General features: G+C 42.0%; 1 protein-coding gene across 1 annotated transcript in view; it reads left to right on the top strand.

Moving 5' to 3' along the window:
- Nucleotides 1-6,021, top strand: part of LOC127659832 (uncharacterized) — a 12,785-nt gene extending 6,764 nt beyond the window's left edge. Inside the window, exons 8-10 of the mRNA XM_052149779.1 lie at nucleotides 2,907-3,002; nucleotides 5,509-5,700; nucleotides 5,797-6,021. Coding sequence (XP_052005739.1) covers nucleotides 2,907-3,002; nucleotides 5,509-5,700; nucleotides 5,797-6,021 — 513 coding nt within the window. The remainder of the gene's footprint in view (nucleotides 1-2,906; nucleotides 3,003-5,508; nucleotides 5,701-5,796) is intronic.
- Nucleotides 6,022-11,220: the final 5,199 nt, after the last annotated feature.

Genomic DNA, 11,220 nt, shown 5'->3' on the forward strand with positions numbered 1-11,220 from the left:
CCTGTTTCAGCATGAGGTTGTCTTCCTGTTAAAGAGTGGTATTAACTTCCTGTTTCAGCATGAGGTTGTCTTCCTGCTTAATAGTGGGATTGACTTCCTGTTTCAGCATGAGGTTGTCTTCCTGTTTAAGAGTGGTATTAACTTCCTGTTACAGCATGAGGTTGTCTTCCTGCTTAATAGTGGGATTGACTTCCTGTTTCAGCATGAGGTTGTCTTCCTGTTAAAGAGTGGTATTGACTTCCTGTTTCAGCATGAGGTTGTCTTCCTGTTTAAGAGTGGGATTGACTTCCTGTTTCAGCATGAGGTTGTCTTTCTGTTTAAGAGTGGGATTGACTTCCTGTTTCAGCATGAGGTTGTCTTTCTGTTTAAGAGTGGGATTGACTTCCTGTTTCAGCATGAGGTTGTCTTCCTGTTTAAGAGTGGGATTAATTTCCTGTTTCAGCATGAGGTTGTCTTCCTGTTTAAGAGTGGGATTGACTTCCTGTTTCAGCATGAGGTTGTCTTTCTGTTTAAGAGTGGGATTGACTTCCTGTTTCAGCATGAGGTTGTCTTCCTGTTTAAGAGTGGGATTGACTTCCTGTTTCAGCATGAGGTTGTCTTCCTGTTTAAGAGTGGGATTGACTTCCTGTTTCAGCATGAGGTTGTCTTCCTGTTTAAGAGTGGGATTGACTTCCTGTTTCAGCATGAGGTTGTCTTCCTGTTTAAGAGTGGGATTAAATTCCTGTTTCAGCATGAGGTTGTCTTCCTGCTTAAGAGTGGGATTGACGTCCTGTTTCAGCATGAGGTTGTCTTCCTGCTTAATAGTGGGATTAACTTCCTGTTTCAGCATGAGGTTTTCTTCCTGTTAAAGAGTGGTATTAACTTCCTGTTTCAGCATGAGGTTGTCTTCCTGCTTAATAGTGGGATTGACTTCCTGTTTCAGCATGAGGTTGTCTTCCTGTTAAAGAGTGGTATTAACTTCCTGTTTCAGCATGAGGTTGTCTTCCTGCTTAGTAGTGGGATTGACTTCCTGTTTCAGCATGAGGTTGTCTTCCTGTTTAAGAGTGGTATTAACTTCCTGTTTCAGCATGAGGTTGTCTTCCTGCTTAATAGTGGGATTGACTTCCTGTTTCAGCATGAGGTTGTCTTCCTGTTAAAGAGTGGTATTAACTTCCTGTTTCAGCATGAGGTTGACTTCCTGCTTAAAAGTGGGATTAACTTCCTGTTTCAGCATGAGGTTGACTTCCTGCTTAAGAGTGGTATTAACTTCCTGTTTCAGCATGAGGTTGTCTTCCTGCTTAATAGTGGGATTAACTTCCTGTTTCAGCATGAGGTTGTCTTCCTGTTTAAGAGTGGAATTAACTTCCTGTTTCAGCATGAGGTTGTCTTCCTGCTTAATAGTGGGATTGACATCCTGTTTCAGCATGAGGTTGTCTTCCTGTTAAAGAGTGGTATTAACTTCCTGTTTCAGCATGAGGTTGACTTCCTGCTTAAAAGTGGGATTGACTTCCTGTTTCAGCATGAGGTTGACTTCCTGTTTAAGAGTGAGATTGACTTCCTGTTTCAGCATGAGGTTGTCTTCCTGCTTAATAGTGGGATTGACTTCCTGTTTCAGCATGAGGTTGTCTTCCTGCTTAATAGTGGGATTAACTTCCTGTTTCAGCATGAGGTTTTCTTCCTGTTTAAGAGTGGGATTAACTTCCTGTTTCAGCATGAGGTTTTCTTCCTGTTTAAGAGTGGGATTGACTTCCTGTTTCAGCATGAGGTTTTCTTCCTGTTTAAGAGTGAGATTGACTTCCTGTTTCAGCATGAGGTTGTCTTCCTGCTTAAGAGTGGGATTGACTTCCTGTTTCAGCATGAGGTTGTCTTCCTGCTTAATAGTGGGATTAACTTCCTGTTTCAGCATGAGGTTTTCTTCCTGTTTAAGAGTGGGATTAACTTCCTGTTTCAGCATGAGGTTGTCTTCCTGCTTAAAAGTGGGATTAACTTCCTGTTTCAGCATGAGGTTGACTTCCTGCTTAAGAGTGGTATTAACTTCCTGTTTCAGTATGAGGTTGTCTTCCTGCTTAAAAGTGGGATTAACTTCCTGTTTCAGCATGAGGTTGACTTCCTGCTTAAGAGTGGTATTAACTTCCTGTTTCAGCATGAGGTTGTCTTCCTGCTTAATAGTGGGATTAACTTCCTGTTTCAGCATGAGGTTGACTTCCTGTTTAAGAGTGGGATTAACTTCCTGTTTCAGCATGAGGTTGTCTTCCTGCTTAATAGTGGGATTAACTTCCTGTTTCAGCATGAGGTTGTCTTCCTACTTAAGAGTGGGATTGACTTCCTGTTTCAGCATGAGGTTGACTTCGTGTTTAAGAGTGCGATTGACGTCCTGTTTCAGCATGAGGTTGTCTTCCTACTTAAGAGTGTTTCAGCATGAGGTTGTCTTCCAGTTTCAGCATGAGGCTGTCTTCCTGTTTAAGAGTGAGATTGACTTCCTGTTTCAGCATGAGGTTGTCTTCCTGTTTAAGAGTGGGATTGACATCCTGTTTCAACATGAGGTTGTCTTTCTGTTTAAGAGTGGGATTGACTTCCTGTTTCAGCATGAGGTTGTCTTTCTGTTTAAGAGTGGGATTGACTTCCTGTTTCAGCATGAGGTTGTCTTCCTGTTTAAGAGTGGTATTAACTTCCTGTTTCAGCATGAGGTTGTCTTCCTGCTTAATAGTGGGACTGACTTCCTGTTTCAGCATGAGGTTGTCTTCCTGTTAAAGAGTGGTATTAACTTCCTGTTTCAGCATGAGGTTGACTTCCTGCTTAAAAGTGGGATTAACTTCCTGTTTCAGCATGAGGTTGACTTCCTGTTTAAGAGTGAGATTGACTTCCTGTTTCAGCATGAGGTTGTCTTCCTGCTTAATAGTGGGATTGACTTCCTGTTTCAGCATGAGGTTGTCTTCCTGCTTAATAGTGGGATTAACTTCCTGTTTCAGCATGAGGTTTTCTTCCTGTTTAAGAGTGGGATTAACTTCCTGTTTCAGCATGAGGTTTTCTTCCTGTTTAAGAGTGGGATTAACTTCCTGTTTCAGCATGAGGTTTTCTTCCTGTTTAAGAGTGAGATTGACTTCCTGTTTCAGCATGAGGTTGTCTTCCTGCTTAAGAGTGGGATTGACTTCCTGTTTCAGCATGAGGTTGTCTTCCTGCTTATTAGTGGGATTAACTTCCTGTTTCAGCATGAGGTTTTCTTCCTGTTTAAGAGTGGGATTAACTTCCTGTTTCAGCATGAGGTTGTCTTCCTGCTTAAAAGTGGGATTAACTTCCTGTTTCAGCATGAGGTTGACTTCCTGCTTAAGAGTGGTATTAACTTCCTGTTTCAGTATGAGGTTGTCTTCCTGCTTAAAAGTGGGATTAACTTCCTGTTTCAGCATGAGGTTGACTTCCTGCTTAAGAGTGGTATTAACTTCCTGTTTCAGCATGAGGTTGTCTTCCTGCTTAATAGTGGGATTAACTTCCTGTTTCAGCATGAGGTTGACTTCCTGTTTAAGAGTGGGATTAACTTCCTGTTTCAGCATGAGGTTGTCTTCCTGCTTAATAGTGGGATTAACTTCCTGTTTCAGCATGAGGTTGTCTTCCTACTTAAGAGTGGGATTGACTTCCTGTTTCAGCATGAGGTTGACTTCGTGTTTAAGAGTGCGATTGACGTCCTGTTTCAGCATGAGGTTGTCTTCCTACTTAAGAGTGTTTCAGCATGAGGTTGTCTTCCAGTTTCAGCATGAGGCTGTCTTCCTGTTTAAGAGTGAGATTGACTTCCTGTTTCAGCATGAGGTTGTCTTCCTGTTTAAGAGTGGGATTGACTTCCTGTTTCAACATGAGGTTGTCTTTCTGTTTAAGAGTGGGATTGACTTCCTGTTTCAGCATGAGGTTGTCTTTCTGTTTAAGAGTGGGATTGACTTCCTGTTTCAGCATGAGGTTGTCTTCCTGTTTAAGAGTGGGATTAATTTCCTGTTTCAGCATGAGGTTGTCTTCCTGTTTAAGAGTGGGATTGACTTCCTGTTTCAGCATGAGGTTGTCTTTCTGTTTAAGAGTGGGATTGACTTCCTGTTTCAGCATGAGGTTGTCTTCCTGTTTAAGAGTGGGATTGACTTCCTGTTTCAGCATGAGGTTGTCTTCCTATTTAAGAGTGGGATTGACTTCCTGTTTCAGCATGAGGTTGTCTTCCTGTTTAAGAGTGGGATTGACTTCCTGTTTCAGCATGAGGTTGTCTTCCTGTTTAAGAGTGGGATTAAATTCCTGTTTCAGCATGAGGTTGTCTTCCTGTTTAAGAGTGGGATTGACTTCCTGTTTCAGCATGAGGTTGTCTTCCTGTTTAAGAGTGGGATTAAATTCCTGTTTCAGCATGAGGTTGTCTTCCTGCTTAAGAGTGGGATTGACGTCCTGTTTCAGCATGAGGTTGTCTTCCTGCTTAATAGTGGGATTGACTTCCTGTTTCAGCATGAGGTTTTCTTCCTGTTAAAGAGTGGTATTAACTTCCTGTTTCAGCATGAGGTTGTCTTCCTGCTTAATAGTGGGATTGACTTCCTGTTTCAGCATGAGGTTGTCTTCCTGTTAAAGAGTGGTATTAACTTCCTGTTTCAGCATGAGGTTGTCTTCCTGCTTAATAGTGGGATTGACTTCCTGTTTCAGCATGAGGTTGTCTTCCTGTTTAAGAGTGGTATTAACTTCCTGTTTCAGCATGAGGTTGTCTTCCTGCTTAATAGTGGGATTGACTTCCTGTTTCAGCATGAGGTTGTCTTCCTGTTAAAGAGTGGTATTGACTTCCTGTTTCAGCATGAGGTTGTCTTCCTGTTTAAGAGTGGGATTGACTTCCTGTTTCAGCATGAGGTTGTCTTTCTGTTTAAGAGTGGGATTGACTTCCTGTTTCAGCATGAGGTTGTCTTTCTGTTTAAGAGTGGGATTGACTTCCTGTTTCAGCATGAGGTTGTCTTCCTGTTTAAGAGTGGGATTAATTTCCTGTTTCAGCATGAGGTTGTCTTCCTGTTTAAGAGTGGGATTGACTTCCTGTTTCAGCATGAGGTTGTCTTTCTGTTTAAGAGTGGGATTGACTTCCTGTTTCAGCATGAGGTTGTCTTCCTGTTTAAGAGTGGGATTGACTTCCTGTTTCAGCATGAGGTTGTCTTCCTGTTTAAGAGTGGGATTGACTTCCTGTTTCAGCATGAGGTTGTCTTCCTGTTTTAGAGTGGGATTGACTTCCTGTTTCAGCATGAGGTTGTCTTCCTGTTTAATAGTGGGATTAACTTCCTGTTTCAGCATGAGGTTGTCTTCCTGTTTAAGAGTGGAATTAACTTCCTGTTTCAGCATGAGGTTGTCTTCCTGCTTAATAGTGGGATTGACATCCTGTTTCAGCATGAGGTTGTCTTCCTGTTAAAGAGTGGTATTAACTTCCTGTTTCAGCATGAGGTTGACTTCCTGCTTGAAAGTGGGATTAACTTCCTGTTTCAGCATGAGGTTGACTTCCTGCTTAAGAGTGGGATTAACTTCCTGTTTCAGTATGAGGTTGTCTTCCTGCTTAAAAGTGGGATTAACTTCCTGTTTCAGCATGAGGTTGACTTCCTGCTTAAGAGTGGTATTAACTTCCTGTTTCAGTATGAGGTTGTCTTCCTGCTTAAAAGTGGGATTAACTTCCTGTTTCAGCATGAGGTTGACTTCCTGCTTAAGAGTGGTATTAACTTCCTGTTTCAGCATGAGGTTGTCTTCCTGCTTAATAGTGGGATTAACTTCCTGTTTCAGCATGAGGTTGACTTCCTGTTTAAGAGTGGGATTAACTTCCTGTTTCAGCATGAGGTTGTCTTCCTGCTTAATAGTGGGATTAACTTCCTGTTTCAGCATGAGGTTGTCTTCCTGCTTAATAGTGGGATTAACTTCCTGTTTCAGCATGAGTTTGTCTTCCTACTTAAGAGTGGGATTGACTTCCTGTTTCAGCATGAGGTTGACTTCGTGTTTAAGAGTGCGATTGACGTCCTGTTTCAGCATGAGGTTGTCTTCCTACTTAAGATTGTTTCAGCATGAGGTTGTCTTCCAGTTTCAGCATGAGGCTGTCTTCCTGTTTAAGAGTGAGATTGACTTCCTGTTTCAGCATGAGGTTGTCTTCCTCTTTAAGAGTGGGATTAATTTCCTGTTTCAGCATGAGGTTGTCTTCCTGTTTAAGAGTGGGATTAACTTCCTGTTTCAGCATGAGGTTGTCTTTCTGTTTAAGAGTGGGATTGACTTCCTGTTTCAGCATGAGGTTGTCTTCCTGTTTAAGAGTGGGATTGACTTCCTGTTTCAGCATGAGGTTGTCTTCCTGTTTAAGAGTGGGATTAACTTCCTGTTTCAGCATGAGGTTGTGTTCCTGTTTAAGAGTCAGATTAAATTCCTGTTTCAGCATGAGGTTGTCTTCCTGCTTAAGAGTGGGATTGACGTCCTGTTTCAGCATGAGGTTGTCTTCCTGCTTAATAGTGGGATTAACTTCCTGTTTCAGCGTGAGGTTTTCTTCCTGTTAAAGAGTGGTATTAACTTCCTGTTTCAGCATGAGGTTGTCTTCCTGCTTAATAATGGGATTAACTTCCTGTTTCAGCATGAGGTTGTCTTCCTGCTTAATAGTGGGATTAACTTCCTGTTTCAGCATGAGGTTGTCTTCCTGCTTAAGAGTGGGATTGACTTGCTGTTTCAGCATGAGGTTGACTTCGTGTTTAAGAGTGCGATTGACTTCCTGTTTCAGCATGAGTTTGTCTTCCTACTTAAGAGTGTTTCAGCATGAGGTTGTCTTCCAGTTTCAGCATGACGCTGTCTTCCTGTTTAAGAGTGAGATTGACTTCCTGTTTCAGCATGAGGTTGTCTTCCTGTTTAAGAGTGGGATTGACTTCCTGTTTCAGCATGAGGTTGTCTTCCTGTTTAAGAGTGGGATTAACTTCCTGTTTCAGCATGAGGTTGTCTTCCTGTTTAAGAGTGGGATTAACTTCCTGTTTCAGCATGAGGTTGTCTTCCTGCTTAAGAGTGGGATTAACTTCCTGTTTCAGCATGAGTTTGTCTTCCTGTTAAAGAGTGGTATTAACTTCCTGTTTTAGCATGATGAGGTTGTCTTCCTACTTAAGAGTGTTTCAGCATGAGGTTGTCTTCCTGCTTAATAGTTGGATTAACTTCCTGTTTCAGCATGAGTTTGTCTTCCTGTTTAAGAGTGGGATTAACTTCCTGTTTCAGCATGAGGTTGTCTTCCTGTTTAAGAGTGGGATTAACTTCCTGTTTCAGCATGAGGTTGTCTTCCTGCTTAATAGTGGGATTAACTTCCTGTTTCAGCATGAGGTTGACTTCCTGTTTAAGAGTGGGATTAACTTCCTGTTTCAGCATGAGGTTGTCTTCCTGCTTAATAGTGGGATTAACTTCCTGTTTCAGCATGAGGTTGTCTTCCTGCTTAATAGTGGGATTAACTTCCTGTTTCAGCATGAGTTTGTCTTCCTACTTAAGAGTGGGATTGACTTCCTGTTTCAGCATGAGGTTGACTTCGTGTTTAAGAGTACGATTGACGTCCTGTTTCAGCATGAGGTTGTCTTCCTACTTAAGATTGTTTCAGCATGAGGTTGTCTTCCAGTTTCAGCATGAGGCTGTCTTCCTGTTTAAGAGTGAGATTGACTTCCTGTTTCAGCATGAGGTTGTCTTCCTGTTTAAGAGTGGGATTAATTTCCTGTTTCAGCATGAGGTTGTCTTCCTGTTTAAGAGTGGGATTAACTTCCTGTTTCAGCATGAGGTTGTCTTTCTGTTTAAGAGTGGGATTGACTTCCTGTTTCAGCATGAGGTTGTCTTCCTGTTTAAGAGTGGGATTGACTTCCTGTTTCAGCATGAGGTTGTCTTCCTGTTTAAGAGTGGGATTAACTTCCTGTTTCAGCATGAGGTTGTGTTCCTGTTTAAGAGTCGGATTAAATTCCTGTTTCAGCATGAGGTTGTCTTCCTGCTTAAGAGTGGGATTGACGTCCTGTTTCAGCATGAGGTTGTCTTCCTGCTTAATAGTGGGATTAACTTCCTGTTTCAGCGTGAGGTTTTCTTCCTGTTAAAGAGTGGTATTAACTTCCTGTTTCAGCATGAGGTTGTCTTCCTGCTTAATAATGGGATTAACTTCCTGTTTCAGCATGAGGTTGTCTTCCTGCTTAATAGTGGGATTAACTTCCTGTTTCAGCATGAGGTTGTCTTCCTGCTTAAGAGTGCGATTGACTTCCTGTTTCAGCATGAGTTTGTCTTCCTACTTAAGAGTGTTTCAGCATGAGGTTGTCTTCCAGTTTCAGCATGAGGCTGTCTTCCTGTTTAAGAGTGAGATTGACTTCCTGTTTCAGCATGAGGTTGTCTTCCTGTTTAAGAGTGGGATTGACTTCCTGTTTCAGCATGAGGTTGTCTTCCTGTTTAAGAGTGGGATTAACTTCCTGTTTCAGCATGAGGTTGTCTTCCTGTTTAAGAGTGGGATTAACTTCCTGTTTCAGCATGAGGTTGTCTTCCTGCTTAAGAGTGGGATTAACTTCCTGTTTCAGCATGAGTTTGTCTTCCTGTTAAAGAGTGGTATTAACTTCCTGTTTTAGCATGATGAGGTTGTCTTCCTACTTAAGAGTGTTTCAGCATGAGGTTGTCTTCCTGCTTAATAGTTGGATTAACTTCCTGTTTCAGCATGAGTTTGTCTTCCTGTTTAAGAGTGGGATTAACTTCCTGTTTCAGCATGAGGTTGTCTTCCTGTTTAAGAGTGGGATTAACTTCCTGTTTCAGCATGAGGTTGTCTTCCTGCTTAAGAGTGGGATTAACTTCCTGTTTCAGCATGAGGTTGTCTTCCTGTTTAAGAGTGGGATTAACTTCCTGTTTCAGCATGAGGTTGTCTTCCTGTTTAAGAGTGGGATTAAGTTCCTGTTTCAGCATGAGGTTGTCTTCCTACTTAAGAGTGGGATTGACTTCCTGTTTCAGCATGAGGTTGTCTTCCTGCTTAAGAGTGGGATTAACTTCCTGTTTCAGCATGAGGTTGTCTTCCTGCTTAATAGTGGGATTAACTTCCTGTTTCAGCATGAGGTTGTCTTCCTGCTTAAGAGTGGGATTGACTTCCTGTTTCAGCATGAGGTTGTCTTCCTGTTTAAGAGTGAGATTGACTTCCTGTTTCAGCATGAGGTTGTCTTCCTGTTTAAGAGTGGGATTGACTTCCTGTTTCAGCATGAGGTTGTCTTCCTGTTTAAGAGTGGGATTAACTTCCTGTTTCAGCATGAGGTTGTCTTCCTGTTTAAGAGTGGGATTAACTTCCTGTTTCAGCATGAGGTTGTCTTCCTGCTTAAGAGTGGGATTAACTTCCTGTTTCAGCATGAGTTTGTCTTCCTGTTAAAGAGTGGTATTAACTTCCTGTTTTAGCATGATGAGGTTGTCTTCCTACTTAAGAGTGTTTCAGCATGAGGTTGTCTTCCTGCTTAATAGTTGGATTAACTTCCTGTTTCAGCATGAGTTTGTCTTCCTGTTTAAGAGTGGGATTAACTTCCTGTTTCAGCATGAGGTTGTCTTCCTGTTTAAGAGTGGGATTAACTTCCTGTTTCAGCATGAGGTTGTCTTCCTGCTTAAGAGTGGGATTAACTTCCTGTTTCAGCATGAGGTTGTCTTCCTGTTTAAGAGTGGGATTAACTTCCTGTTTCAGCATGAGGTTGTCTTCCTGTTTAAGAGTGGGATTAAGTTCCTGTTTCAGCATGAGGTTGTCTTCCTACTTAAGAGTGGGATTGACTTCCTGTTTCAGCATGAGGTTGTCTTCCTGCTTAAGAGTGGGATTAACTTCCTGTTTCAGCATGAGGTTGTCTTCCTGCTTAATAGTGGGATTAACTTCCTGTTTCAGCATGAGGTTGTCTTCCTGCTTAAGAGTGGGATTGACTTCCTGTTTCAGCATGAGGTTGTCTTCCTACTTAAGAGTGGGATTGACTTCCTGTTTCAGCATGAGGTTGTCTTCCTGTTTAAGAGTGGGATTAACTTCCTGTTTCAGCATGAGGTTGACTTCCTGCTTAAGAGTGGGATTGACTTCCTGTTTCAGCATGAGGTTGTCTTCCTGTTAAAGAGTGGTATTAACTTCCTGTTTCAGCATGAGGTTGTCTTCCTGCTTAATAGTGGGATTGACTTCCTGTTTCAGCATGAGGTTGTCTTCCTGTTTAAGAGTGGTATTAACTTCCTGTTTCAGCATGAGGTTGTCTTCCTGCTTAATAGTGGGATTGACTTCCTGTTTCAGCATGAGGTTGTCTTCCTGTTAAAGAGTGGTATTAACTTCCTGTTTCAGCATGAGGTTGTCTTCCTGCTTAATAGTGGGATTGACTTCCTGTTTCAGCATGAGGTTGTCTTCCTGTTAAAGAGTGGGATTGACTTCCTGTTTCAGCATGAGGTTGTCTTCCTGCTTAATAGTGGGATTGACTTCCTGTTTCAGCATGAGGTTGTCTTCCTGTTAAAGAGTGGTATTGACTTCCTGTTTCAGCATGAGGTTGTCTTCCTGTTTAAGAGTGGGATTGACTTCCTGTTTCAGCATGAGGTTGTCTTTCTGTTTAAGAGTGGGATTGACTTCCTGTTTCAGCATGAGGTTGTCTTTCTGTTTAAGAGTGGGATTGACTTCCTGTTTCAGCATGAGGTTGTCTTCCTGTTTAAGAGTGGGATTAATTTCCTGTTTCAGCATGAGGTTGTCTTCCTGTTTAAGAGTGGGATTGACTTCCTGTTTCAGCATGAGGTTGTCTTTCTGTTTAAGAGTGGGATTGACTTCCTGTTTCAGCATGAGGTTGTCTTCCTGTTTAAGAGTGGGATTGACTTCCTGTTTCAGCATGAGGTTGTCTTCCTGTTTAAGAGTGGGATTGACTTCCTGTTTCAGCATGAGGTTGTCTTCCTGTTTAAGAGTGGGATTGACTTCCTGTTTCAGCATGAGGTTGTCTTCCTGTTTAAGAGTGGGATTAAATTCCTGTTTCAGCATGAGGTTGTCTTCCTGCTTAAGAGTGGGATTGACGTCCTGTTTCAGCATGAGGTTGTCTTCCTGCTTAATAGTGGGATTAACTTCCTGTTTCAGCATGAGGTTTTCTTCCTGTTAAAGAGTGGTATTAACTTCCTGTTTCAGCATGAGGTTGTCTTCCTGCTTAATAGTGGGATTGACTTCCTGTTTCAGCATGAGGTTGTCTTCCTGTTAAAGAGTGGTATTAACTTCCTGTTTCAGCATGAGGTTGTCTTCCTGCTTAGTAGTGGGATTGACTTCCTGTTTCA

Source organism: Xyrauchen texanus, chromosome 19, assembly GCF_025860055.1.
Source record: "Xyrauchen texanus isolate HMW12.3.18 chromosome 19, RBS_HiC_50CHRs, whole genome shotgun sequence".
NCBI lineage: Eukaryota > Metazoa > Chordata > Actinopteri > Cypriniformes > Catostomidae > Xyrauchen > Xyrauchen texanus.